Source organism: Physella acuta, unplaced genomic scaffold (assembly GCF_028476545.2).
Source record: "Physella acuta isolate Inbredline_101_S28 unplaced genomic scaffold, ASM2847654v3 ptg001346l, whole genome shotgun sequence".
Classification (NCBI taxonomy): domain Eukaryota; kingdom Metazoa; phylum Mollusca; class Gastropoda; family Physidae; genus Physella; species Physella acuta.
Window position 1 is genome coordinate 100,078 of NW_026732861.1, and position 26,565 is coordinate 126,642.

The following is a 26,565-nucleotide window of genomic DNA, read 5'->3' on the forward strand; positions in this document are numbered from 1 at the left end:
TATACTTTGAAAGATGAGGTTATTACCTGAATGATTATTCATTTTAAAACATATTTAGTATTTCCCTCTAAATAAATACAAATAAAAATATTAGTCAGCGATATTAATACAAAATTATAATTAAACAATAACTTATATCGGGGGGTAATATTCAATTACAATATCATACATTGACATACATAGAATTCCCTATTGGTAGATATGACTAATAGTAGAATATTTGCTTTAAAACTTAATCAAGGTTGTGTCCTCGGTAGTATAGTGGTAAGTATCCCCGCCTGTCACGCGGGAGACCGGGGTTCGATTCCCCGCCGGGGAGGCAATTTTTTACACCATTTTTCGGGCTAATTGATTAAAACTAATTTTTTGCCTACAGTGGCTTTTATTTTTTAATTCCTAAAAGAATACATTTTACTGAAAAAAATAAGTGCAGTACAGAGAGCAAGGAAATATGAAGAAAATTCTGATTTAAACACAAAAAAAGAAATTTAAATAAAAGATGCAAATAAGGGAAATGCCTCATTTGATGAATAAAACCCTGATGAAGACTTGCAAAGAAACTATTCAGTTGACACTTACATATTTTATTGATCGATTCCATCAAGTTTATTGTAACAAATGTGTACTCAATGTAATAGTTGCTGCATAGTCCAAACTGTCACTAATTTGTCATTTAACTAACACAGTAAAACAGAAACACTGACAGTGTAATCAAGTATTTTTAGTAGGTGCCAATAATCTGTGCAACAACTTTGTAAATGTGATAGGTTGAGTATTTTCTAGCAGCTATATATTAAATTATATTGCTTCAGTTTTATCAAAACTTAGCTGTAGTGTTTGTTGTAATGAATTTCCTTTGACTGCTTCAAAAACTAATTATTGCGCTAATAAAATATTGGTACCTAAGATTATATCTCCGGATAAATTATCATCATACTTGCTGTCATGATTTCCTTGAGATACAACAGAAGTTGACAGCTTAAATAAAATATTTTCCTTACTTACTGCTATTGGTATACATTTTTAATGAATCTACAAAATGATTTAATGCATGTAATTACAGAAAAGGAAGGAGACCAGAGAGAGGGAAAGTTATGGCTTATTGCCTTAAATTTAAAATACTTAGGATGATTTTTCTTCTATTATAACCCATAGGAGAGGTAAAGGGACTATATATAGATCTATGTCAGTGTGAGTTAAAACATGCATAAATTTAGTTATGAAAAATGAGAAGTGAAGTTGAAATCATATTTTGAGGACAATACTTGAACTCACATAAAACAAACTTGCTGACAACATTAAAATTAAGTCTTTAATCAAAGACTACAAAAAACAAGATGTATTTTATTTTTGTTTTTTATTGGTCAATGCTTATTTTCTTTCCATCAGCTAATACAATGTTATTGTCATCTATTTTGAGCTCGCCCTTTTCAAAGCTACTTTTTATTTCTTCAGCATAAACAGTATTGAAAATGTCTTGGGGTGATAAAGGTAACTGAGTAATCTCTTTAGCTTTGTATGACACATAAGGCTTAAGCTGAAACAGAAAGTTGGAACAATGCCTTTAAAGAATTATGTAATACATTTTTAAAAAACAAGGTTGTAATTAAATTATTTAATTTTACATATGTTGTTTTTTGTTGTGTAGAGTAAAATAACAAAGTAAATCAATACCTCAAACCCAGTAAGGTCTGGCACAACAAACTCTGGCACCATTTCTGGCACATGTATATACTTTTTGGTTACTCTATGGTATACGCCTGTTGGAGCCACAACTAAAAAAAGGAAAAGCAATCAATCAATCATTTTGATTAGCATTGTGGTAAAATTATGGGGTAATGGTATTGAATAATTAGGTTAGTTATGCATATCAATCAATACTAAATACTATATAGTAGGCCTATAGCATAGTACATAAAACTATATTGCATAATAATAATAAAAATAGTAAAATAACTTAAGCCTATAGATAGGGCCTAACTATAACTGATTAACTACGTATTATCTATATATATAATTCTCTTCTTGGAGACGATAGACAACAAGCTGTAAGCGCGCTCCCTACCTCCCCCACCCCTACATGGTCTGGTGAGCTGTAGCTCACGCTAAATGTTTACAATCCTAGAGCCGGGTTTAGTGACAGCTATTAGGGGCAGATAATGTAGTTTGAAACGATTTTAAACTTAGCCTAGGGGAGGAGGTAACTAAGAGGAGGCTGCTTTCAGGGGGGGGGGGGGGTTATCGCCCTGGTACTGAATTCACAAATTATGAATTACTGAAAAGTAGAAAATAAAACAACTACATAGCTGCGTACGATACGCCGCGGGTCAGTTCGTATTAAGTCTTACCATGTGATGATTAATTTCGATTTGAACTATATTAACTAATCTAGAAATAAGAATCTAGCTAGTCTAAGGTGTCATTTTTTGTTACAATGCTACTATTAATAATATATTGATCTATTCTAGATTCTATATTAAAATAATTATTAATAATTAATAGGATGAGGAGATTTAAAATTTAATAATTAATAAGCATTGCTGCTATCAAATCGAGTCTAGATCTAGGCTAGGCCATAAATTGTATTTTTAAAATTATAGGCCTACTAATAATAGTATTAGACACTATTAGATTATTACTATTGTATTAGAGGTAAAATCACGATATAGCGTCGGTTATTATTCCGGAACTGTACAGCAGTAAAAAAACAGTAAAACCATGGCGTAGTCTGTCGAGCCGTTCCGGAAACCACCGGAAATACTGTAAACCATCATTTATTTGCCGCCATATTATTTTTAATACATAATGTTTAAAAATGTGCAAGGATTGATTTTTGTTGCATTTTAAATACTGTTTTGCTAATTATTTTGTATTTCTAATTATTTTAAGTGTATGTGCTAATTTTTGCTGCTACTAAACATTATTCTAGTTATTCTTACTACTTTTAACTTTAGTTAATCTAATCGTCTTATTTACTAACAGAACAAGAGCTGGTTGTCGCAAATCTTCTGCAGGTTTTTTCTGTTTCTTAAAAAAAAATAATTAATTACTACACTTGAGTTTATTAATAATATTTAGATTTTCTATCTGTTATTAATTTTCTGTCAATTAAACTGTAAATTAAGTTAAAACATTAATTTAATGCACTTGACTTTATTTTTATTTCACCGGTCAAATAAACTATGGTTTACAGTAACGAATGTTACCGAAACTCAACGAACATTACCCAATAATTTCCGACGCTATATCGTGATTTTACGGTATTAGATAATTAGAGTGACTATTAGAAAAAAATAGTATAGTCTAGAAAAATGTTTTCTCACTGTTTTCTGGTAAAACTTGTGCCATTTTTCTACTGCCTCCCCTTTTATCAGGTGAAACATCTTCTTTTCTTACAGGAAACCGTTCGTCCCAAGGCTTTCGTGTTTTAGCTCCGCAAAGGCATGTACTTGTACTAATATTTCGTTTTAACAACAGAAGAATAATGTTTGCCCTTGTCGCCGGTAACATTTTCACAACAATTTCTGAGATATTATGCTAGGCCTACTCAATGTTTGTGACTTACTAACTAGGGACCATAACCGTGTTTCCTACAAAAAATACATGGAAATTTATTTTCGCTTTTTTAATAATAAATAATTAAGATATAGTTCAGATGTTTAAAATTTTTTTAAAAAAGGGGGTCATTCATAAATGACGTCACGCTTTTTTTGATGATTTTTACCTCCCCCTCCCCTCCGTCACAAAATGCTAGACCCCTACTCCTAAAATGACGTCACACCTCAGCCTACAACCTCCCCCCCCCCCCCCCCTCAAAATTGCAGTTTAATTTTTGTTAAACATCGATATTTTTCCACAATCGTGTCTGAACTCTGTCTATATAGAGTATTTTAATCAATTCCTATTACAATTTATTTAAAAAGTTTTCTAAAACCCGAAATAACCTCTAAAATTAGCCATGGTCGTTTATCAGATCTTTTACATATGTTAGCGACCAAAGCTTTTTTAACGTCCATGCTGGGGAGGGGGGGGGGACGGGGGAGGGGATCAGAAAAAATCGAATTTTGTGTACGCGTGCAGGGAAAGGGGGGGGGGTCGGGTCAATGTGAACACCTACATGTTGAATTTTACATCAAAATATTACATCTAAAAATTGTAAAATTAAAAAAAAAATAATTGAAAACTGCATATGAGTGAATTAAATCGGCAGTTCTCGTGTTTAAAAAACATAAGCTCAACGATTGAACAAATGTATCAGAGATGCAACTGTATACCGACCAACTAAAAAAAAATGAAAAGCGGCAATTTTTTTACAAGCACGAAGTGTGTGTGTGTGGGGGGGGTGTATTTCACGGTATCTTTAAAAAGAAGTTAGGTGTAGACCTCCCTGACAGAACAAGCAACCAAACAAATCATAGTAAGCCTACATCAGTTATTTTTGTGTCAAAGCCTACAGATGTAGATCTAATTTTTTTTCAAGTAATGAATTAAAAATAACCACGTTAAAATTAAAACAAGTGAACTATACTTCACTTGCCCCATAGACCGTCATGTTTGAAAGGGAAACTTTACTTACTTTTTACGTTAAAATTAGAAATTTAAAAAACGGCGCATCTAGAATGTGCTTGCGTGGTCAATTGTGTAGCGTTCATGAAACAAGATGGAGAGGTTATGGAAACACGTGTAGCGACAAGTGTCCTAAGGTTCAGTAAAAGCAGTGGCGTAGCGAGGGCGGGTGTCACCCGGTGCGGCACTTAATGGTGTCACCCCCAGAGGCGTAGCGACCCTTCCCGGGTACAAACTTTCAATTTTCGATTTGCACCCCCTCAAACTTTCGATTTGCACCCCCCTCAAACTTGTGATTAGCACCCCCCTCAAACTTTCGATGTGCAACCCCCCCCCCCCCTCAGACTTTCGATTTGCACCTCTTAAAACACTATTTAACACTCGAATTAATCACTTAATTAAGTGGAATTATCGTTTTTCTCTATATATTTTGCTATTTTTTGCCTTGGTGTCACCCCCCTAAATGGTGTCACCCGGTGCGGGCCGCATCCCCCGCTTCCCCCCCCCCCCCCCCCCCCGCTACTCCTCTGAGTAAAAATAATATTTAGTCACGTTGATTTTACCCCAACTCATTTAGGCAACCCATATAGGGAGCATCCATAAATAACGTCACGCTTTTTTGGACGATTTTTACCTCCCCCTCCCCTCCTTCACACAACGTCACAAAAAGCCAAACACCCCCCCCCCCCTCTCAAAATTGCAGTCAGCGTTTCTTCCAGACTTTTTTTCTCCGGGGGGGGGGGGGCATTTGAAATTTTCGGGGGGGGGGGGGGGGGAGGACACTGTTAAAATTATATGTTTTCTATATATATATTCCATTTCGTTCGGGGAACGGTAGACTTTCTTCCGTTATAAGAAATTAAAACAGATGCCGGGAAGAAACTTTGGTTGCAGTTGAATTTTTCTTGAAGCAGCGATATTTTCCCCAAATCTTGTCTGAACTCTGTCAGACCCTACATGATCTTTTAATCCTTGGGCATTTGTTAGATGTTACCGCTGTGTATGTTTACTCTCTCAGATAAAGCCGATAAAAGTAAAACTAAAGTAATATCAAAATTAATGAAGGAAGATGAAATAGAGTTTAAAGCTTTCAGTGCAGAAGGTAGGCCCGATTCTAATTAATTTTCTTAATAGCTTCCATACTCTGCCATTCGGTTTCTATATTCCAATTTTTCTATCTTACATACTCGTGTGTGTGTCTGGTATTTACTTCTGCGTAACATAAACAAGCTCCATGTTTTGTATTTGACCTACTATAATGTGATTGGTTTCCCAAGGGCTGTATTCAGCTCATTTTATAGATTGTTTAATCGTCATATGCGTTTCTCCTGTGATTGTTTTTGTGTGAATTCGGTGTGGTACCTTTTGTGTGGTTTTGGAACACGCATATTTTACACATTTAATTTGATTCTAGTTTTTGCTAGCTGGACTGTGTTTTGTCCCAGTATCTTCTCTTTTCACTTTAGTATCCAGTAATTGGCAGAGGTGCAGATACATTCCAGATAAAAAGAAATAAGAAAAAGGGTGTGTGTGTTGATAGGACACATGCTTAGAAAGACATTACAACAGTAGCGTAGCCAGGATCGTCTCATGGGGGGGGGGTGGTTCAAATTTTTACCGGGGACAAACTTTCGATTTGCACTTCCCTCAACTTTTGGTTTGTACCCCCCCCCCCCCCCCCTCAAACTTTCGTTTTGCACCCCCCCCTCATACTTTATATATATATATATACCGATGGGTCTATGGGAGGGGTTATGACCCCCCCTGCCTACGCCACTGCATTACAACATCACAAGACAAACGTTGGAATAAGAAAGAGGTAGAGGGGAGGCCAAAATGACATTGGTGAGATCATATGACAGACAGTGTTTCTTCCAGGGGGGGGGGCACTTGAAATTTTCGGGGGGGGGGGGGGGGGGGGGCGGTAGACTTTCTTCGGGGGGGGGGGGGTGGTGGACACTGTTAAAAGTATATATTTTCTATATAAATTATATAAAAAAATTTTCGGGAGGCAAAGTCCCCCCCCCCCCCCCCGAAGAGATGCCCGGAAGAAACTCTGATGACAGAGACAAGGAAGGCTACATTTTTGGCCAATTTATTGTCACTTTTATGTGCTCTAGAAGGGGGTCGTGTGGTTGAGTCGGTAAAGCTCATGATTGCTAAACCGAAAAGTCTCAAGTTTGAATCATCAAGCAGATGCTATGGAAGCAAATAGGAGTCAATTGCCTCAAGGGCACATAACCAGTTGACACGTATACTTAACTGTGTTGGAGGGGATCCCTTCAAACACTAAAATTAAGAACGAAGGTGTGCTCTGTAGCATATACAAAAAATACACTTCAGCAGTTTTTTGTATGTCTGAGAGCAGCTTTGCATTACTCTGATATCTTGGAACTTAAGCAAATAAATGGAGTCAGTGTATATTTTAAACATTTCTTTCTATTTCTTTTATTTTATAAACATAAGTTTCAACATACTGGTGAGTTATTTACAAAGCCTCAACATAGATAATAAAAACATTGCCATCCAGATCATTCAGTAATATTATTCAGGGGGAAATAATCACAAGTGTCGTAAGACTTAATATTCAGGGGGAATAATCACAAGTGTCACAAGATAGGGAAGGGTATGGTGTCACAGAGATGAAAAAAGCCAACTTTAATGAGAATATCAGTTTTTGTTGAGTTAACAATTTAATTTTTTTTTCTTAATTTATTAAAAGCGTAAAGCCATTCCAGACGGGGGTGACACAGCCTGATCAGAGATGGAGTGACATTAAACTGAAACACTTTGAGTACATCTGGTATATATTCAATGAGGAAGGGTGGGGTGGGGAGAGAACCTAATTGCACCTGACCTTGTAAGGCCACAGTGAATAATTATACAATATTTGAAATTATCTCCCTGTAAACTTATTTTCTTCACATTCATACACATTCCTCTAAGAAATAAATAGACATAAATGTACAGCACACATCAGCTTCATGACCAAAAAACTAACAATAACATATGATATTGCATTTATACATAATTTAAGACAAAAGTATGTAGCTTTTTAAATGATCGAATGAAGCTCGTTAACTTTAAGACATTATTTTTTAACCATTCCATTTACAACAACAGCCTTATTAATGAAAAACTGAAGGTCTTTTAAGTGTCACATGTTGAAGCCATTTGATTTATAAATGCAGTTCTTTTAAAGAAAAAAAAATGAACCTCATAACTTTTAGACATATTCTCTTTTGATCTGCCATAATTACTCCTGTTTGTTCTTAGCAGATGTAATGCATAGAGTGTCTCTTCAGTTTAGCAAGTAGCTGGACTCTGAGCTTAGCCATGGGATTTGGGATCTGTGTACACTAAAACCTAGTCAGCTTGAGAGGGAAGTTTTCTGTTACCAAATGGTCATCGGCAAAGACAACAACAATGTTGATTTCAAAATCTGGAAAAAAGAAACCAGGAAATTAAAAACATGAATTTGAAACAATCATTAAAAAAAACTACACTCTAGTTATACATTTAGATGGCTAGGATGAATTCTGAATTTAACACTATCACCTGTTTACATTTTTGTAGAGAAATAAAAAGTGGCTGGGATGGAGTTCCCTTAAAAAAAGCCCGCAAACTCAAATATGCCACCACTTTAATTATTGACTCACCAACTTTAAAATTATTGGTAGATAAAGTTGGACATGTAAACAAGCGTGGAAACACCATGTAGATAGGAATAGCCATACTTCTAGCTACATCGCCATCAGCTATTTGAATATTCTGAATCTCAGTGGCTGAAATTTAAAAAAAAAATATTTAGACAAATGAAGTTAAATTCAGGAAGTTACCACACACTTATTAACTCATGTTTAATAAAAGAAGTAAAATAAATATGGTTTAAAATTGTATAATTTAAAAGTAATGAAGTTTTTTGTTAGTTACATGGATTTCAAACTTTACGAATGGTAATATTATGTTGATAAGGGAGACAAACATTTAAAAATAAAATTAAAAAACACACAGTTTGAATTTATGATTTGACAAACTATTATTTCAGAATTGAAGAATGATATGGGATATGGGTAAAAGGATAAGATATCACTGACCATCTTTGGCATAGCCTTCAGCACACCCACAAGTCTCCACTCTGACCAGCTGAATCTCTATAGACTTTATAGCAGCCTCACAATGTTCAACGGTTAACTGAAACATCAAATTTCATGGCAGTAGACATTTACAGGTTTAAAAGGACTTTCAATTAATTAGAAAAATTAAATAAAAAAATAAAATCTATACTGGAAATTTTTATAAAACATTCAAATATATTTTGTGCATATTAAAAAAAATATATATATATATAATGGATATGGTTTCAAAGTGCTTTGTAACATACAGAGAAGCCACTGAAAATAGAGTATAGTTTAATTGACCAAAATTAAGAGTAATTATTGTTATCTGTTTTTTTTCCCCAATATAGACACACATGTCTGATTTATTGATATATTGTGTACTCAACATTAAAAGCTAATGGTTATGGGTTCATGTTGTTTTTCACATTTTTTGTGTGAAAAAAAAGTTTAAATTAAATAAAAACAACTGATGGATTCAAAACAACTGTACCTCTCCAGTGAGTGGTTTTGTAATCTGCAAACAAGAAGAGTCTAAATGGCCTTTCACTTTGAACTTGGGGACATTTTGTTTCTAAGAGAGAAGAAAAAAAAATTACTTTAACAAAAAAAAAACATCAATTTAAAAAAAAGCAATACTGCCAAAAATCTCTTTTAAATTACGGAATTAAATTTTGTATGCTCGTACCTCCTTAACATTGGTCAAAGTTTCTGGAGTAATGGTGAAGTTTACTAGCTTAGGCTTAGCTTTTTCTTCCTGGCTCTGCAAATATTGAAAAAAAAGGATCCATAAATAACTCAGCTGGTGAAGAAAGATGTTACTGCCCGCTCAATTTGAGCTGTTAGTAAATCAATCTTTTACAGGTCTAGGAGGCTGTGACCATTTGAGCATAACCTTATTTAAATGCAAGACAAATGTAGATCAAGACCAATAGAGATAGTGTTAAAGATTTAATGAATGGATAGCGTGTCGAGTTAGTGGTTGATGGTGCATAGTTATTTAATAAATTAATGCGCGTCATGATATGTCCAAATTTTTAAAACCATTATTACTGGCAGAGAGTTTTATTAAAAGCTATTTAAAACAAATTTAGAGTTAAGAGGTGATTGGTAACGAAAGTGGTAAATCTTCTAATTGGTTTTGTGGATTTACTTACCTTGTACTCAATTATAAATTCTGTTTGTTTCTGTAAATCTTTGTTGAGGAGTGATCTTTTCATTTCTACTTTCACTAAATACTGGTGTTGGAGTAAATAAAGTACACGTTCTCTAATCAGTATGTTCAACATAGAAAAATAGAATGAGTAAGTAATTGAGGAAAAAGTCTAGATACATTAATTTAGTGAGAAAAATAGATGTATTATCATAGGAAATTATACTTTTTAAAAACATTGCATTATTAAAAATACAACGAGATGGAAATCAGCAAGGCAATATTTGAAACAAAAAAATAATAATATTGCTTAACCAGCTACTAGATAAAATTCTTGTTGTGTATCTATAACAAAAAAGGTAAAAAAAAAAAACAACAAGAAATTAGTATTTCTGTACCTGAATATTGACAAATACCCCATGATAGGTCTCATACAGTGTTTTGCCAGGTTTTGGTTTCAGGGGCACTTCAAAAGGAATTTCAGTTTTTCCTGAAGGAAGTTTTCCTGGTTTTGCCACCTCCAATGTGTAGTTTAATAGTTGAATAGGCTGAAAACATCAATAAGGATTTTAAAACATGTTCTATAGTTGCCGTTTTTCCCCCTAAGTTTTTCTTATGTCCATAGAACAATCATTTTTTAATGTAAATTATGTTTTTAAAATAAACATCTAGACAAATAAAAAGTAACTTTTAAATCTTCAGATAAGGGTAGAAGAAGCTTTACCATCTCTAACTGGCTCAAGTATGGATTAACATGACATTATGGATGAAGTAAATGTGAGCTACCTTGAGGGAATTATAAAAAGCCTCAAAAAGTCCAACACTTTTAGCACTAAGTTGTAAGTTGACCATTCCCTCCATTATCAGCGTGATTCCTTGATGCTGAAGCTCACCCTTGCTCTGCACCACAACAACTCCTGCTATAACATCCTATTTGAATAAAATAAATAACATTTTTAAAAAAAAATCTTTAGGCAGAAAATAAACACACCTTATTTTGTTTTAATAAATAAACTTTCATGCATCTACACACTTTAACTTTATACAAGGTATGTAGCCTGATCTATTTAATTAAATAAGGTTAATTAAGATAACTTTTATTATTGTTTGGGGGTTTATGTTCAACACAAAGTAATATTTCCAGTTTGGTTGAGGAGAGGCTGTGGAGTTTGCTGTGCAAGTAAGTAGTTACTTATAACATTATCATTATACTTATATATTTAGATTTATACACTGTTTAAAGTTACCAGAAAGACAGAAGGGGTTATTCACAATGGCAACTTCTTCTTCTTCTTCTTCGTTCTTAATTTTTGATTATGGTGGAAGAATTAGACAACAAGTCCAACTTCATGGACAAACCGGACTGTGGTTTCCAGTTTGTCAGGTGTCCCATATAATTTTTCCCTGAGTGGGGTGGGCTGGGGCCAGTGTCTGCCTCTTGCCTGGCTATACAGAGTACAATCCTGGAGTACGTGCTCCGTGTTTTCCGGGGCCTTGCCACAAGGGCACATTTCGCTACACCCAACCTTCAGTTTTTTGTGCATGTGTTGATTTAGTCTGTTGTGGCCTGTTCTGAGTCGAAAGATTGTGTATTGTTGTTTTCGTGTTAAATTGTAATAGCCGTCGTCTTTAATGTAGTGAGGGTGTGTGACAGACCACATTTGCGTTTGTTTGTGTTTAATTATTCTTTTTATTTCTTTTGGGTGTAGCGAAATTTCCGGTTGTGGTTTCTTTCCCCCAATTTTTGCCAGCTGGTCTGCGATCTCGACAATGGCAACTAAATATTGATCATAATAATTAATATAAAATACTACAGTTATTACATTAGTATTAGCTACTAGTGAATAGCTTGAATAAACTTTAATTTAATTTAGAGAGTTACTTGACCTAATTTTTTTACCCTCACCTAGGTAATGATGTCCACAGTTAAAAGATAATGGATGCGTAATAATAATATAATTTATATAGGCCTATTTACTTTTTGTTGTTTACTGGGTCTTGGTAAAATGCAAAACGTGAAACATTGAGAAAGAAAAATGTGATAAGAAAATAAAGAGACATATTAAAGGCAGAATTTGTGAGACATAATAATAATATAAATATAGAGATTACCCAACAATCAATAATGATGAATATTGGAGTGTAAATTAAAAATTGCTGGCGATATCCTTGTGTCAGCCACTGACTCAAGTCAAACACGGAGAATAGCAGTAGACTAATAGAGACAGAGAGACATTTAGGAACTGAAGTAAAATACACATTACACAATCGTGACAATTACAATACAGATTACTGATTACATTGAGTGAGTGACTGAGTCAGTGAGTGAGTACACCACAAGTTGCACAACACAACAGTAACATTCTACTTAATATCTACTAACAGGCACCGCCCACTTTGTGACTTTACAGTTTATTATTTAATAATTTTTCAGCTTTTTTACTCAGGCGGTAAGTATTTACTTGCAGAAAGTTAATATTTGAAAACTTTAACTTCTAAATCATCTATTTATGAGAATAGATCATGTGTTTACCCCTTCTTTATATATTTTGTTTACTTTCTTTAGTCTAATATCAAGGTTCGCCATTTTGAACTAATCATGTGTCTGTACAATGGAGATTCTTAAAAACCGTAACCAGTTTACGTAAAAAAAAATATTTGTTGTTATAAAAATGTGCTAGATTTATAGAATCTATATGTTTTCAATCGATAATAGTATAATACGAATATAAAAAATATTAAGTTGTATTAACGCGCTGTATAACAAAGAAGCATTTTAGAACATAAAAATTTGCAGAAGTTACAAAATTAAAAACATGAATCTGAACGAGAACTAGATCTAGTTGTCAACGAGTCGTTGCTAAGGCACGCGAGAGGGAAAAACTGTGTCTCTAACTTTCTATGCTTTCGACTCTCTTTTGACATTATAATTTCTCTCGACAAAGCCTTACCCTGTCAACACCGTTGCGATACTGGAACGGACATAGAGAGGATCTAGAAGGTATGTATTCAGATGATAATTTATGACATTGGCTGTCTGTCAGATTGATTAGCATTTTCATACAATTTTTTCCGTTTACATGCGTGAATGATCAAAAAAAGATTTAGTTAGACCCCAGTTCATAAAAATAGATAGACTGGCTGCAAAGCAGTAAACTATGAAATAACCACAACCGAGGCACTGAGTATTTACGTTGTGACATACGGTGGGAAAGGAGTTCAATAAGGTATTCAACAGGTGCATTAAATCTGCAGGTGACTTTGACACTGTGCACGTCAATGTTAATGCAGGTGAACTGAATACTGGAGTGGTGAATACAGTGAATAGCATTTAATATGCCATACTCATAACAGATGTAGAATACATACTTCTGATCCCATTTTCTGACAGAAATTATTTTTAATATTTGAAATTTGAATAAAAATGCATTTTATTAATGATCTAATGCAGGGTATTCTCATTCTGTTTGGAATGCTTAAACCTGCTATTCTGATGTAAGCTATAATTTATGTAGGCCATAATATAAAAGCCACTGTATTTTGGATAGGCCTATTTAGTATTTAGGTCACTAGTTTACTCCTGTGTTACCTTTAGTACAGTTGATGATTATAGTATTAATAAAATAAGTTGTTTTGATAAAACCCAATTGCCTATGTGAAATGTTGGTTTGTTTTTTGCAGTATTACCTTAAGGTGATATGTTCATACTAAGTTATTAAAGGTGAGTTTTTGCTTTTCATCACAAATAAGCTAGAAATGATTGCATGACTAACTTGAATTGCTTTTACTTTTAGTTACAAGTAGAATTCTCAATTTAAGGACCCCCCCCTCCATAATTGAATTGGCAGAGGCTAAAACATAACTTAAACTGCTTTATTTATAGATTCTTGCCACTGAAGTAAGGCCTACATACAAAACCTATTTATACAGGTGAGTAGTGGGCAGAATAAACGCAACTCTATTATCGCAGTGAAAAAATCAGAAAGTTTAATTTTATAAGAACCTAAAGAGATTTGTCTTTTAGAAACATCCACACACACTATATATATATATATATATATATATATATATATATATATATATATATATATATATATATATATATATATATTGAACCCTAGTTTTAAACCTACTTCTTTTCCTGAGTTTTAAAATATTTTGTGTCAGTAGTTCCTACTGAAGGGTTTTTGTATTTTTTAATATTAAAGAAGTCCCCTTTCAAACTTGATCAGTACTATGTCCAGCCACCTTTACTTTCCCTAACGTGAAAAGGCACCTATCAGAGAAGGTCAGGAATGTCCTACAGATTCAAGATAAAAATCTGAACTTGAGACTTTCGGGTAGACAGTAGAGTGCTCTACCACTAAACCATGCCTCCATTATATTTGAGCAGGCCTATGGTTAATTAATAAGAACCTTATTACTTGTGTTACATTTCTACTAGAATGCCTGAAACGACAAAGCCTTGTAGCAGTATAGATGGATTGGGGATTTTTGATGAGGTGTTTCCAGATGATGTTTCAATCAGTGACCTATGTGACTGTGGGTGAGTTATCTGTTTGTTAATCATATATTAAAGGCCCATAACTAAGATAAGCAGCAGTTCAGATTGTCTACCTTTTCACTTTGTTTTTAATTAATTTTTGACCCACCTAAAATTTTTATGATGTTAAGAATAATTATACTGTGGTGCCATATATTTTTCTTATAATGTAAAATTTAAAAGTCATCAGCTTGAACTATATTATGGGAAGGGTTGTACAAGAATGATTTCAGGGGAAAACATTTCTTTTCTAAATGGTAGGAAAAGAAGCAAGCTAAGCCTTTAGGAGCATTATAATGCTGTTGGTCATGTGTGGTCATTTCTTATCACAAATTATTTTTTAAAAATTTCAATGCAGGCGACATAAAAGACAGCACAGTCACAAAATTATTCAATCAGACAAACGAGAGCCTTTTCCAAAATCAGACTACATGTCCACGTTTGAAGCAGTGCGACACCCAAGACCAAGGTCTTCTAAGCGTCCACCAATCCAGCAATGGGATCCTAGGTTACCTCCCATGTATATTTCCACCAATCAGAGAGATTCGTTTAAAGATTTGGGAAATGTAGAGAGAGTCAGGCCAATCATTCAGGTGAGATTTAGTGCACAACAAGCACATATGTTTTAATACATGGGACAAAAATTGTCTTGAGGTGCAGTTTTTTTGTTGTAATTAATTTTCAATTTTTAATATTTTATTATGACAGCTCATATATTAAAAACTGGTAACATCAGGCTTATTGCTTTAAAATAGTGGTCAGCATGGTCGGGTCTTTAATGCTTATGGCTGCTAAACCATATAGTCCTAAGTTTGTACCCCTGGGGAGATGAGGCTTGATAGCTGGGGAAAGCAACCCATCTAGGAGAGAAAACTCCAAATTTAAACGACTGCTGATTTGTAGTTTACCTTCCCACACCCACTCTTCCTTTAAAAAAAATTAAATTAAAATAGAAAATATATAGTTTAAGTAGACCTCCCAGGTTTTAAATGCCACCCCCTTCTCTTTTCTCTGTGGAGCAAAATGTCTGAAAAGAACAAAATGTCTGAAAAGAAACCTTGATGATCGAAATTTAAAAAAATTGATTACGGTAACTTGAAGTCAAAATGTAACCTTTAATCAGTAAATTTAAATAAAATTGTCCAAGGTTGATAAATTTAGAGTAGTAGTGATATGTCTATACATTTCTGTTGAAATTCTGTTTTCAAATCTAGATTTTAAAATATTCTATTCTTGTAGTTCTTCTTCATCATTGCTGTGAAGCATAAAGATGCAACTTCTCCTGTAAACTGTTTTGGTCTATTCCATTAAACTGGTTCCATGACATTCTGGCACTTTTACCTTGTCACCAAGTGACCTCTTCTGTGTTTGTTTTGGCCATCCAATTTTACTTCTTGAAGCATCTAATCTAAGCCTGTCTGACTTCTTGTTATTAGTGCTGTAAAACTGAGACAATAAATAAAAATCAAACATTTAATTTCTTTAACAGGTTGATAAATATGAGCCTTCATCTGAACCTATGGAAGTGACAACATATTACTCTCAGGAGTTTACTCCTAAGCAGGTTAAAATTTTGACCTATAATATAATATTTTCATTAAAGTATATTTGTTAAAAATATGTTTGATTTTGTTTAATATAATGAAAATCACAATGTCCAAAGTAAAAAAAAAAATATGCACACAATTTTAGCATGAATGACTCTTTTCATAGTGTTTTAGACATTAAACAACAACTTGATTAAGTCCTAATGAAGCAGTGAATACAACCTATATCTGTAATTATGAAACAATTTTTTATAGTTAAGTAATGAAAACAATCGCCCTCCGCCTCGCCGAGATTTGATCCAGCGTGAGCCTGCAATCTTTGAAGACATGACCACCAACAAACAACACTTCAAGAGATGGGTGCCTCAGCCAACACTGAGTTTTGGGGAGCTTCCCAGTTTTACAGGTATATAGAGCATAACTTTCAAGACACTGACACCTCAATGTATTAACATTCTAGAAATTGTTGAATATCAAAGATAAATGTTATGTAAAGAAGTTTAAATATGTTTGGTTAAAAAAATTTAGTTTTGCTATGACCACATCAATAAATTTAAAGAACAAGTAGGCTAATTAAATGGTGTCTGCTTCCACTAGACTGATTTAAATTAAACATGATTGAACCAACCTTTGTGAAATAAGTTTTTAAAAATGTATTTATTTCTGACAAACTCTGTGTCTACAGGATCAATTCTATATCCTGATAAAGAAAACATCCCATCTTCAACCACTCATCACACCTACACTGGAAAATTTGTGGCTCCTCCACCTCCTGCTAAAATACCAGATTCCAGTATTAAATTGGAAGGTTTGTTTTGTTATATTATAATCCATATTTTAAAAGAAAACAAATGACAGAAAAAAAAAAAAGAAACAAGTAAAACTTTACTCTGATACAATTATATAATAATAATTAATTGATTAATAATATATTAGATTCATGTTTTAAATTGTGTATGCTATTTAGTATTGTTGTCCTAGGCATAATAACCAGTAAATCAACAACTGACTAGGATTTAAATGTTTTTGTTTCAGGAGAGCACTTGTTTGACACAACCCACAACTCCACCTACAAACAGATAGAGGGTGACCACAGAGCCAGACAAACTCTACAGAAAGATTCCACAACCTTATCAAACCGCGGCAAGTTTCTGGGCGTGTCCCAAACACAGGAGGATTTCCCAGGTTTTGGGAGAGATCAGCCACGCCCGCCCCGAGCTGTTGACCCTCCCCAGCCCACCATTGATTTGAAGTTTGACAATAAGTAAGTTTAAACAAGAGTGTTAAGAATTTTTTTTTTCATTGAACTGGGCTATTTTGTACAAGTAAAGTACCCTTTCAAACATCATCATCAACTAGAGGAGTAAAAGTAGTAATTCATTTTTTCGCTATATTTATCATAAATGGGTATAGGTCCATGTGTGAACTGATCTCTAAACTTTCAAGTTTTGCAGCCATGTGCATCTTCTCTCAACTTAGTTTTTACATGACTTTGTATAGGGCTTACAGGATTTTATCGTTGACTAATTTAACATTTCCGTTCAGGCAAAGCTTTTCAACAGAAAACCGAGCAACCTACAAAGGCCATGATGTTAAACAGCACCCAGTGGTAGCTTCTTGCAAAAAGGAGGAAGAAAATTTTAAACTGCCGTCAGTCAAGTTTGAAACTGAAACCTCCCAGAAGGTCAGCCACACCAACTTTAAACTTTTACTCTCATAATTTTTGTGACTAAACTTACTTTTTACTCTCATAATTTTTGTGACTAAACTTACTTTTTACTCTCATAATTATTGTGACTAAACTTACTTTTTACTCTCACAATTTTTATGACTGAGCTTACTTTTTACACTCACAATTTTTGTGACTAAACTTACCTTTTACTCTCACAAGTTTTGTGACTAAACTAACTTTTTACTCTTACAACTTATTTTGACAAATCTAAACTTTTGTGACAAAACACTGTGTCATGTACCAAACTTTGCATATCTTTTTCTAGTTTTATATTCAATATTAGAGCCATTATTCTGCCACAAGTTACCTACTAAAACCTATTTTCTGGCATCCAGAGAGATTATCAGCCGATTGATCTGAAAGCAGCAAACGTTAAGGTTCGGGTTCCCATGTCCACCCTAGCAGTTTCGTCGGATGCACGTTTTGATGGGAAGACAATGAACAATCACTTCTTTCCTGACTGGGGGGTCCAGCCTCGTGTTAGGTATGTACATTTTTTTTAACACTGGCATGAATCACTTTAAAATATTGATAGTTTTTTAACACTGGCATGAATCATTTTGAAATATTGATATTTTTTTTTAACACTGGCATGAATCACTTTGAAATATTGATAGTTTTTTTAACACTGGCATGAATCACTTTAAAATATTGATAGTTTTTTAACACTGGCATGAATCATTTTGAAATATTGATAGTTTTTTTAACACTGGCATGAATCATTTTGAAATATTGATATTTTTTTTTAACACTGGCATGAATCATTTTGAAATATTGATAGTTTTTTTAACACTGGCATGAATCACTTTAAAATATTGATAGTTTTTTAACACTGGCATGAATCATTTTGAAATATTGATAGTTTTTTTTAACACTGGCATGAATCACTTTAAAATATTGATAGTTTTTTAACACTGGCATGAATCATTTTGAAATATTGATAGTTTTTTTAACACTGGCATGAATCACTTTAAAATATTGATAGTTTTTTTAACACTGGCATGAATCGTTTTGAAATATTGATAGTTTTTTTTAACACTGGCATGAATCACTTTAAAATATTGATAGTTTTTTAACACTGGCATGAATCATTTTGAAATATTGATAGTTTTTTTAACACTGGCATGAATCACTTTAAAATATTGATAGTTTTTTTAACACTGGCATGAATCGTTTTGAAATATTGATAGTTTTTTTAACACTGGCATGAATCACTTTGAAATATTGATAGTTTTTTAACACTGGCATGAATCATTTTGAAATATTGATAGTTTTTTTAACACTGGCATGAATCATTTTGAAATATTGATAGTTTTTTTAACACTGGCATGAATCACTTTGAAATATTGATAGTTTTTTAACACTGGCATGAATCATTTTGAAATATTGATAGTTTTTTTAACACTGGCATGAATCATTTTGAAATATTGATAGTTTTTTTAACACTGGCATGAATCACTTTGAAATATTGATAGTTTTTTAACACTGGCATGAATCATTTTGAAATATTGATAGTTTTTTTAACACTGGCATAAATCACCTTGAAATATTGATAGTTTTGATTTTTCAGAGTGGATGTTTATGTTTATAAGATGTAAAACTAAAATAGAATAAATAAATGATACAATTTATATTATAGGATAAATTTTAAAACAAAATCTTATTACAATGATTCTAAAATTTTGGTTGCTTAGGTCATTAGTTCTTTGAGTTGATATGAAGACTAGGAAAGTAACAGTAGTACACCACTGTTGGTCAAAATTTTTCATATTAGAGTTATCTGTTTTTTAGTAGTGAAACTTTTACCAAAAAATTAAGGTGGGTAATGAAAACTACTCATTAAACTAAATACAAAACATGATTTAATAAACTTTTGACAAAAATGTGCATAACAATAAAAAAAATGCTAAGTCTTGAATAAAAAAGAAAGATTATTTTCCGCATTAAGGTGAGGGGTTTTCTAGGTTGTGCATGTAACAATACCAACCTCATAATAAGTTTTTTCTATAATAGTATCTATTTCAGGCTTAACAAGAAAGCTTACAAACACATTATTTAAAAATGCTTCACATTTGATATATTGATACATAAAATTTTTTAATGGTTAGGTTTGGTGACTTCCACGAGAACAGACCATACATTCCCAGCATGCAGCCCTTCAACGCACAAAGTGTGACTAAGTCCAGCTTTGTACCCAAGCCAGTAGAGCCCATTATAAAACATCGCCCTGAAGAGAGGCCAATGGCAAAAAGTGGGGAGGTAGGTGATATCAAACTGTCAGGCCTGTCTGTGTTCCATTACACACAATAAAAGATCTGCTAACAGATTCACTGCACCATTTCTTTCAGACATTTTTCCTCTGGGGAGGGGGTAGGGGGGCTTGAAACTTCTAGAGACACTGTACATATTTTCTCTCATCATCATCATTTAATCATCATCATTTCCAAGGCACATGGGGCAGAGACCTCGGTTTAAGTAGGGATAGTGTGGTCAGCACTATGCCCAGGCGCCTTTGTTTCTCTAACATAAGTTACCCATCAGAACTGGGTGGACTCAGGGACGTTCCACTGATTTGAACCGCAAAGTTCTCAGGTTAGAAGTCTAGCTCTCTACTGCTATGATACACCATCCCATATAATGTTATATATTGTTTACTATTTTGTCTAGAAAGGAAGGGCATTGCCTCCCCACCCCCACCCCCTTTGGAAAGATGCCTGAAACAAACACTATTTTCAATATTCTACAACTAGTAGAAAAATGCCTTCAACTAGAAAACTAATTTGCATTTCTGCTTTTATCCATATAGGCTAGATCTATGCAAATAGGAGTCATAATCTACAGTTTATTTCTCTCTCTTTTTTTTTTACAATTTAATTTTTTTTTTTTTGTATCAGTAGGTATTTATTATATTCTGGGCTCTCCTTGCCCTTACCAACTTATTTGGAAAAATTATATTTCTGCAGGGCGATTTTAAAACTGTGTACCAAGAAGAGTACCAGAAAAAACAGGCAAGAATGTGTCGTGCTCAAGTATTTCTAATTCAGCAGGAGCTTAAAAGAAGGAAGAGGGAGGCTTTAAAGGAGCAGAAGCCAGAAGGAGAGACACGAGGAAAATGTAACTCCGCACCAAATACAACCACTTCTGTAAACTTAAACTCTAAAGCTCTGGCTTAGCATTTATTTCAACGGTTTTGGAAGAAATATTTTATTGTGTTTTAAATACATTATTTCTACTTTATAATATGTACTATAATAGTCAACAAACTTTTATATTATGAATTTTAGACTTTTATTTAAAAAGTAAAAACTTGGGTTAAAGGGTAATATCATATTATTATTTGTTGATTGTGACTGCTGGTCTAAAGTTAATAATATAATGATTGAATATTTGATGAATTTGAAAAATTAGCTGTTTATTTGTAGCATATATTATTTTTAAGAGATGAAAAACTAATGAATTTTCTTGGATACAGCCAATTCTAATCAGTTTGAAATTAATGTTGTACTTTAATTATTTATATTGGAGTAATAAAATGAGTCTACTTCCCTTATTTCAGAGATAAATAATCAACTATCAGTGAAATTTTTTCAGTAAACCAGCTTAGATATTAAATCGTATTGATAAAATTATTGCATTATTTCATAAAAATGTATTTGATGAATATTCCCCATTGCATAATATCAAAAAATTAACAAGACAATCTTATCCTGTTTAGATAAATGGCTATTGAGTTGTAAAAAATATTTTGTTCAGAACCAAAAAAATTACAGATATTACAGAAGTATTTTTTTGTTCATTCAGGTTTAAAGAGTGAACGTTAATTCACTCCAATGAAACACTTAAAAAAAGGTAAAATGAGTCTGTAATTTAAATTACTTCTTGCTATCAGCTGTAAAAAGTGTTCTGCTGAAAAATTCTGATGCCTTTTAAAATGCCAAAATAGATATAAACTTATGATTTCTGTTATTAAATCAAATTTGTATCAATTTTTTGCCATTTAAGTATTATATATACAACTGTATAGCATTTACACAACATATAATAATATATATTTTTAAAAATGTTATGAAATCATTGAATATAAATCTGATTATTTAAGAAAGCAATACTCCAGAAAATGGTATTTTCTTTTGTGATTTTAGAATTATAAAATTGATAAAGACTGCTTGACCATTATTTACAAACAAGCAATATTTCAAAAGCATTTTGTTCATAATTGTTACCTTTTATATCAGAAAATACAGCTTTATTATTAAAACTGAGAAAAAAGCAATACTCCAAACATGATTTTTTTTTCTTTTTCATTATGAAAACAAGCAATGAATATATTAATATCTATAAGTACAGCAATTACAATTTGAAGTGTGATATACTTTTATATCAATTCATCTTTCTTATCTAAATGAAGCATTAAGACTTAAGTTTATAAAAAATGTTTCATAAGAACAGAAACGAAGTAGATAAAACACCATTGGTGATTTTTTTTTATACTTGGTGTGACTAAATGATTTTTTAATTAATGTAGTCGGAGTGTATTTTCAAAAATCAAACTGTAGACTTAGAATTGCACTTTTAAAATACTTTTCATTCATGTAGTAAAAAGTTTGTCTTGTGCTACACTTTTTGAAAATCAAATTGTTATGGAAGTTCTATTGTTGTGTTCATTTTCCTTTGTTCAACAAGTGTTTTACAGCAATTTAAAGTATTGCATTAGAAGGAGCTCACCAGACACTTTGGAAATAACTTTTGTTTAATTGTGAATAAGTTCCTAAAAATATCATATTTATGTTAGCAAACTAAAACACTGCTGACTTTTGTTACAATGAAAACTATTAATTCACGAGTTTAACTGTTAACATAATTCAAATTATCATTCAAATGAGAGAGTAAAATTTCTTTCAGAAATTCAAGTTAAAACTACAAAGAATTTGTGTCACCATTTCCAAGTACTATTCTTGTAATAACTGTAGACTGGTAAAAAATGTTATCTAAAACAAGATATTGCCAAAATCTTATATTTTTTCCAAAAAGTTTGAATATCTGTTAGTTATTCAAATTCTCTTAATGTAATTAATGAATTATTTATTGTTTGCCTTATTACTATGTTATTGATGACATTTGTCAAAAGCTATTAGCCATACATTACAATATAAGGATTATATTTTTTAAAGATAACATTCTTTTTGTGTACAATAGAAATATCTAAATTTTTGAAAGCATTTTTTGAAATGCACAACTTACTCTTTATGTTTTTGAAAGAGATTTTGTAACTTTGCAAAAGAAAAGCATTATCAAATGTTAGAAACTGGTATCTTGAATGAGTACTAGATCAAATTGTCAAGATTGCAAATATTCTGTCTCAATTATGTCTGTTTTAACAAATATTTTATTGTGATTTTTATATCAAAGTGTGATATTTTTTCAGCTTTTTTTATACTGTGCTTTTAAATCAAATAAATTTTTTTTTGAAAATTTGAAATATTGTTTCATGTTGTTTCTTTTACTACTGAAAGGAAAGTAATCAAGGAAAAGTATTGTAAAGATACATTGGCAGCAGAATTCTTTGATCAAGTAATATGGCATGAGGTTCAAAGTTTACCATCCATGAATTTAAAAATTAAATGACACTTTTGAGTGGGCACCCCCTTGATAAGTCAATGTAAGAAAGGCTGTACTGTTGTCATTACAACTGCTTCTGCCATTGTGCTGTGGCGCAACAGCTGTTTGTTCAGTCGCTCAGCTGTTTAAGTTAGATACTTTGTGATATAAGCATCAAACATGACTTCTTGCATTATAAATTGAGATACAATAAAGCTTACTGACACTTTTCATAATGGTTAAAACTTAAAATAACACCAAGTCAATATTTAAAAAAAAAAGTTTATTTACAAAGTTGTAACATGGGTGATGGACTAGGAAATAAATATATAATAATCCCTCTTTAGTAAAAATTACATCCAATCAGTTTTTGTAACATTTTTTAAAAATATTTTCACCCCAATCAGAAAAACCGAAACAATTTATTTTAGATTTTCACAATATGATTCTTTAAAAATTTTGACCAGTTTCAGAAGGGAAAAAATGACATGAATAATCTACAGTGAACCTGTGGGAATAATGAAAGCTAGATTCTCTCCAGCCACACCCCATGATGTTCGATGTGTCTGGAAAATAACGACCCAAGTGATGATGATTGCCATCCAGACAACTGAACCAATCATAGACCGGATTACATCTATTGACAAAAAAATAATGTCAATATTAAATATTTTAAATTAATCATACGTACAAAACAAAGTGGCAATCTCTAGCTAAAATTTCATGGAACAGCATTCAAGCATTGAAAGCATTATACATATATAAAAGTATGTGGTTTAATATTTTTTATACGTTTAAAAATAACATCTTGTATTAATTTTAATTTTTAGACTTAAAACTGTTTATTTAAGGTAAAAATAAAAAAAAGTTTTAATGGCAAAAACCAATAGAAACAAATTCTATAAAATGTATTGTTTTGTAGAAAATCTTTGAAGAAGTTAGTATGGAAAATGTGGAGTTGTGAAGCAGCTCTAAAACTTGTAAATACAGAAAGTAACGAGCCCACTTATTACTGTAAAGTTTGACATGGAGAAATACTTACAAGTACGAATCTGTGCTTGCTCTGTATACTCTGGTTTTCTGAAAGCCTCATTGAAAAACCACACAGTGTTGATGAACCAGAGAAATGGGAGAATAAAGAAACCAGCTGGGAAAATTAAAAAATAATATTAGTTATGCGAGGAACAAAATATTAGAGACTACTTGGAAGTTGGGTGAAAGTTGTTTTATTTATTATATAACAATGTGTCTGAAAAAGAAACAAAAAAGATGACTTGATAGAACCTGCTAACAGTCACTACTGACAAGATGAACCTAGTACTGACAAGTTCAGTCTACTCACCTAAATAATATTTCTTGCAAAGTACTAGCTTTTCTTCATTCTTTACTCGGCGCAGGTCCATTGTAGAAAGAACTGGGTCATAAATTCTAAGATATAAAAAAAGAAATTTAACTAGAAAACAAAATAAATTTGAAGTAATATAATGATTAAAAACTTCTAAACTAGAAAAACAGTTTCTCTGAACTAACATCTACTTGTAATGTTCAATAGAGTGTGTTTTTTATTTAAATATATCAAACCCAAGGGTATGCCTATGGGAGATTAGCAACATCATCCAGTAGCAATATGTTTATCTCAAAATACACCATAAAATAAATAAAACACACTAAGATTTGTATGGTGGTGGCATACATTTATTAGTTGGGTGCATTTCAAGATCAGGAGCTTACATATGTAAATATGTTAGACATTTTTATCAAAACTTTAAATAAAAATACACAACTTGATCAAATGGATTTTTGCCAGTAGTGCTACAAGAAAAGTAAAGAAACTACTGAACTGAAATGCAAACATGAATTATGACTGATTATCGGATTTCAGTTATCAAAGCTATTACAATTATTTTTAAAAAGAATAAAATGGGCACGCTTTTTCAAATGAAATTATTTTTTCTTCACACTTCACTTATTTAAAAATGGTATTTTGATAGGTTGCTGAAGAAGGTTTGAATGCCTATTCCTAGGCCACTGTAAAAATTGACATGTGACGGGGAAAAAAACAGATATGGCTATTCACTGTTGACTGGGAATTACCACTTTGTAACAACTAATAGGAATATTGTATTGGGTATAAGGATGTCTGACAATGAAATTGTTCAGAAAATTGCTAACTTGATGTGTGCTTCATCAACCAATTATCCAATGTTGGATCCAGCTGAATCCTGGAGACATTTACCAAATAATACTCAAATACTATAAAGTAATAGCGTATCTGCCCCAGCGTGTTTTGATGAAATATATAAGAAGGGTTTCATCAATGATTTACCAATCCTATGTTCTTAGACGCATAACCTTGTTTTATAAAAAATGAGTTGTTTAAATGTAAACAATGCCTGCACTTGGATCATAAAAGTCGGGACACTGGTTTACCTACACTACCGCATGAAAACCTTGAGTGTACGTTAATCACCGAAATAATGAGGTAGAACACACTTCGGTGACCGCCTATGTGTCAGGGACGTAGAGGGGCACTCTCGGGAGCCCCCGATTACACTACCACAGAGGTGCCATAGTGCTCGCAAGGGAAACATTGGCACTTTGGGTCGTGCAATGTACGGGGCGCCGGTGGTTGCGCCAGTTGAAGTTTTAATGCTAAATGCCTAAATATAATAGTTTTAAGCATCCCCTTTGAGTCTTGCTTGAGATGAAATTTTTAAAGTAAAAAAAAAAATGTGTCTGTGATATCAATCAGTGGACAGTCGAGTGTGTGTGTGTGAACTTTGAGGATACTACTAGTACTAGACTCTAATAACTAGTACCAAGATCATTGACATTAAGTACTAGATCTAGTACTAGATCTACTCGAAATATCGTCCGATCTATGAATGAATATTATTGACTAATATGAATGTAATGTGTTGGTGTTGACAAATAGTCGAATGTCTGATCAGAACAGGACAACAGTCACAACGTCAACACTAGTCAACAGTCAACAACAGTCAACTGACTCAACAGGATATTATAATATTATATATTATTATATTTTTAAATATTATTTTTATTGAAGTTTGGAATGTGCATATTAATTTATTAAATGAAGACAATACCGACTTACCATGAAAAAACTGATACACGCCAGTATTTACAACAAAGTGTTTTTTTATGTTTAGTATAGTTTTATAGTATAAGATCTAGACTAGATATCTTAGAATATCTAGATCTAAATCTATACAGCTGATTGTAAAAAGAATATTTTTGTTTACGACAAAGGGGTAAATTTCTTATTCATACTTCCGGGTTTTAAAGTA

At 32.6% G+C, this 26,565-nt stretch overlaps 4 protein-coding genes across 4 annotated transcripts; 1 reads left to right on the forward strand and 3 right to left on the reverse strand.

Annotated features, from left to right (window-relative positions):
• Positions 1 to 1,348: 1,348 nt before the first annotated feature.
• LOC131926834 (large ribosomal subunit protein mL41-like) lies at positions 1,349 to 3,580 on the reverse strand. The gene is made up of 3 exons (XM_059282480.1): positions 3,324 to 3,580; positions 1,675 to 1,775; positions 1,349 to 1,537 (listed from the first exon to the last, which is right to left on the reverse strand). The coding sequence occupies exons 1-3, from the start codon at positions 3,508 to 3,510 to the stop codon at positions 1,358 to 1,360; spliced, it is 468 nt and encodes a 155-aa protein (XP_059138463.1). The 5' UTR covers positions 3,511 to 3,580; the 3' UTR covers positions 1,349 to 1,357.
• A 3,423-nt stretch (positions 3,581 to 7,003) lies between these two features.
• Positions 7,004 to 12,465, reverse strand: LOC131926829 (vacuolar protein sorting-associated protein 26C-like). The gene is made up of 9 exons (XM_059282476.1): positions 12,371 to 12,465; positions 10,624 to 10,767; positions 10,236 to 10,385; positions 9,842 to 9,922; positions 9,373 to 9,447; positions 9,178 to 9,258; positions 8,664 to 8,760; positions 8,226 to 8,351; positions 7,004 to 8,008 (listed from the first exon to the last, which is right to left on the reverse strand). The coding sequence occupies exons 1-9, from the start codon at positions 12,422 to 12,424 to the stop codon at positions 7,926 to 7,928; spliced, it is 891 nt and encodes a 296-aa protein (XP_059138459.1). The 5' UTR covers positions 12,425 to 12,465; the 3' UTR covers positions 7,004 to 7,925.
• Positions 12,466 to 12,688: 223 nt separating this feature from the next.
• On the forward strand, positions 12,689 to 23,129 carry LOC131926830 (uncharacterized). The gene is made up of 13 exons (XM_059282477.1): positions 12,689 to 12,838; positions 13,519 to 13,558; positions 13,721 to 13,767; positions 14,282 to 14,383; positions 14,739 to 14,973; positions 15,870 to 15,944; positions 16,183 to 16,333; positions 16,613 to 16,735; positions 16,963 to 17,191; positions 17,473 to 17,611; positions 17,995 to 18,143; positions 19,768 to 19,918; positions 20,623 to 23,129. The coding sequence occupies exons 4-13, from the start codon at positions 14,283 to 14,285 to the stop codon at positions 20,830 to 20,832; spliced, it is 1,563 nt and encodes a 520-aa protein (XP_059138460.1). The 5' UTR covers positions 12,689 to 12,838; positions 13,519 to 13,558; positions 13,721 to 13,767; position 14,282; the 3' UTR covers positions 20,833 to 23,129.
• A 390-nt stretch (positions 23,130 to 23,519) lies between these two features.
• On the reverse strand, positions 23,520 to 26,539 carry LOC131926840 (gamma-secretase subunit PEN-2). Its single transcript, XM_059282489.1, has 4 exons — positions 26,373 to 26,539; positions 24,600 to 24,685; positions 24,300 to 24,404; positions 23,520 to 23,894 (listed from the first exon to the last, which is right to left on the reverse strand). Exons 2-4 carry the CDS (start codon positions 24,658 to 24,660, stop codon positions 23,755 to 23,757), a joined length of 306 nt encoding a protein of 101 aa, XP_059138472.1. The 5' UTR covers positions 24,661 to 24,685; positions 26,373 to 26,539; the 3' UTR covers positions 23,520 to 23,754.
• Between the last annotated feature and the right edge of the window lie 26 nt (positions 26,540 to 26,565).

Bases quoted from the DNA above. Each gene is read 5' to 3' on its own strand.
- LOC131926830 (XM_059282477.1), top strand. From the start codon at position 14,283: ATGCCTGAAACGACAAAGCCTTGTAGCAGTATAGATGGATTGGGGATT. The intron at 15,945-16,182 runs GTTAAAATTTTG...AATTTTTTATAG, and splicing joins AGGAGTTTACTCCTAAGCAG to TTAAGTAATGAAAACAATCG. The intron at 17,612-17,994 runs GTCAGCCACACC...TCTGGCATCCAG, and splicing joins AAACTGAAACCTCCCAGAAG to AGAGATTATCAGCCGATTGA.
- LOC131926834 (XM_059282480.1), bottom strand. From the start codon at position 3,510: ATGTTACCGGCGACAAGGGCAAACATTATTCTTCTGTTGTTAAAACGA. The intron at 1,776-3,323 runs GTGAGAAAACAT...TCCTTTTTTTAG, and splicing joins ACAAGTTTTACCAGAAAACA to TTGTGGCTCCAACAGGCGTA. The intron at 1,538-1,674 runs GTATTGATTTAC...TTTCTGTTTCAG, and splicing joins CAGACCTTACTGGGTTTGAG to CTTAAGCCTTATGTGTCATA.
- LOC131926840 (XM_059282489.1), bottom strand. From the start codon at position 24,660: ATGGACCTGCGCCGAGTAAAGAATGAAGAAAAGCTAGTACTTTGCAAG. The intron at 24,405-24,599 runs GTGAGTAGACTG...TAATTTTCCCAG, and splicing joins TTGCAAGAAATATTATTTAG to CTGGTTTCTTTATTCTCCCA. The intron at 23,895-24,299 runs GTAAGTATTTCT...TTTTGTCAATAG, and splicing joins GCAAGCACAGATTCGTACTT to ATGTAATCCGGTCTATGATT.
- LOC131926829 (XM_059282476.1), bottom strand. From the start codon at position 12,424: ATGGCGAACCTTGATATTAGACTAAAGAAAGTAAACAAAATATATAAA. The intron at 9,259-9,372 runs GTACGAGCATAC...CTTCTCTCTTAG, and splicing joins CTTTGACCAATGTTAAGGAG to AAACAAAATGTCCCCAAGTT. The intron at 8,009-8,225 runs GTGAGTCAATAA...TCTTTTTTCCAG, and splicing joins TACCAATAATTTTAAAGTTG to ATTTTGAAATCAACATTGTT.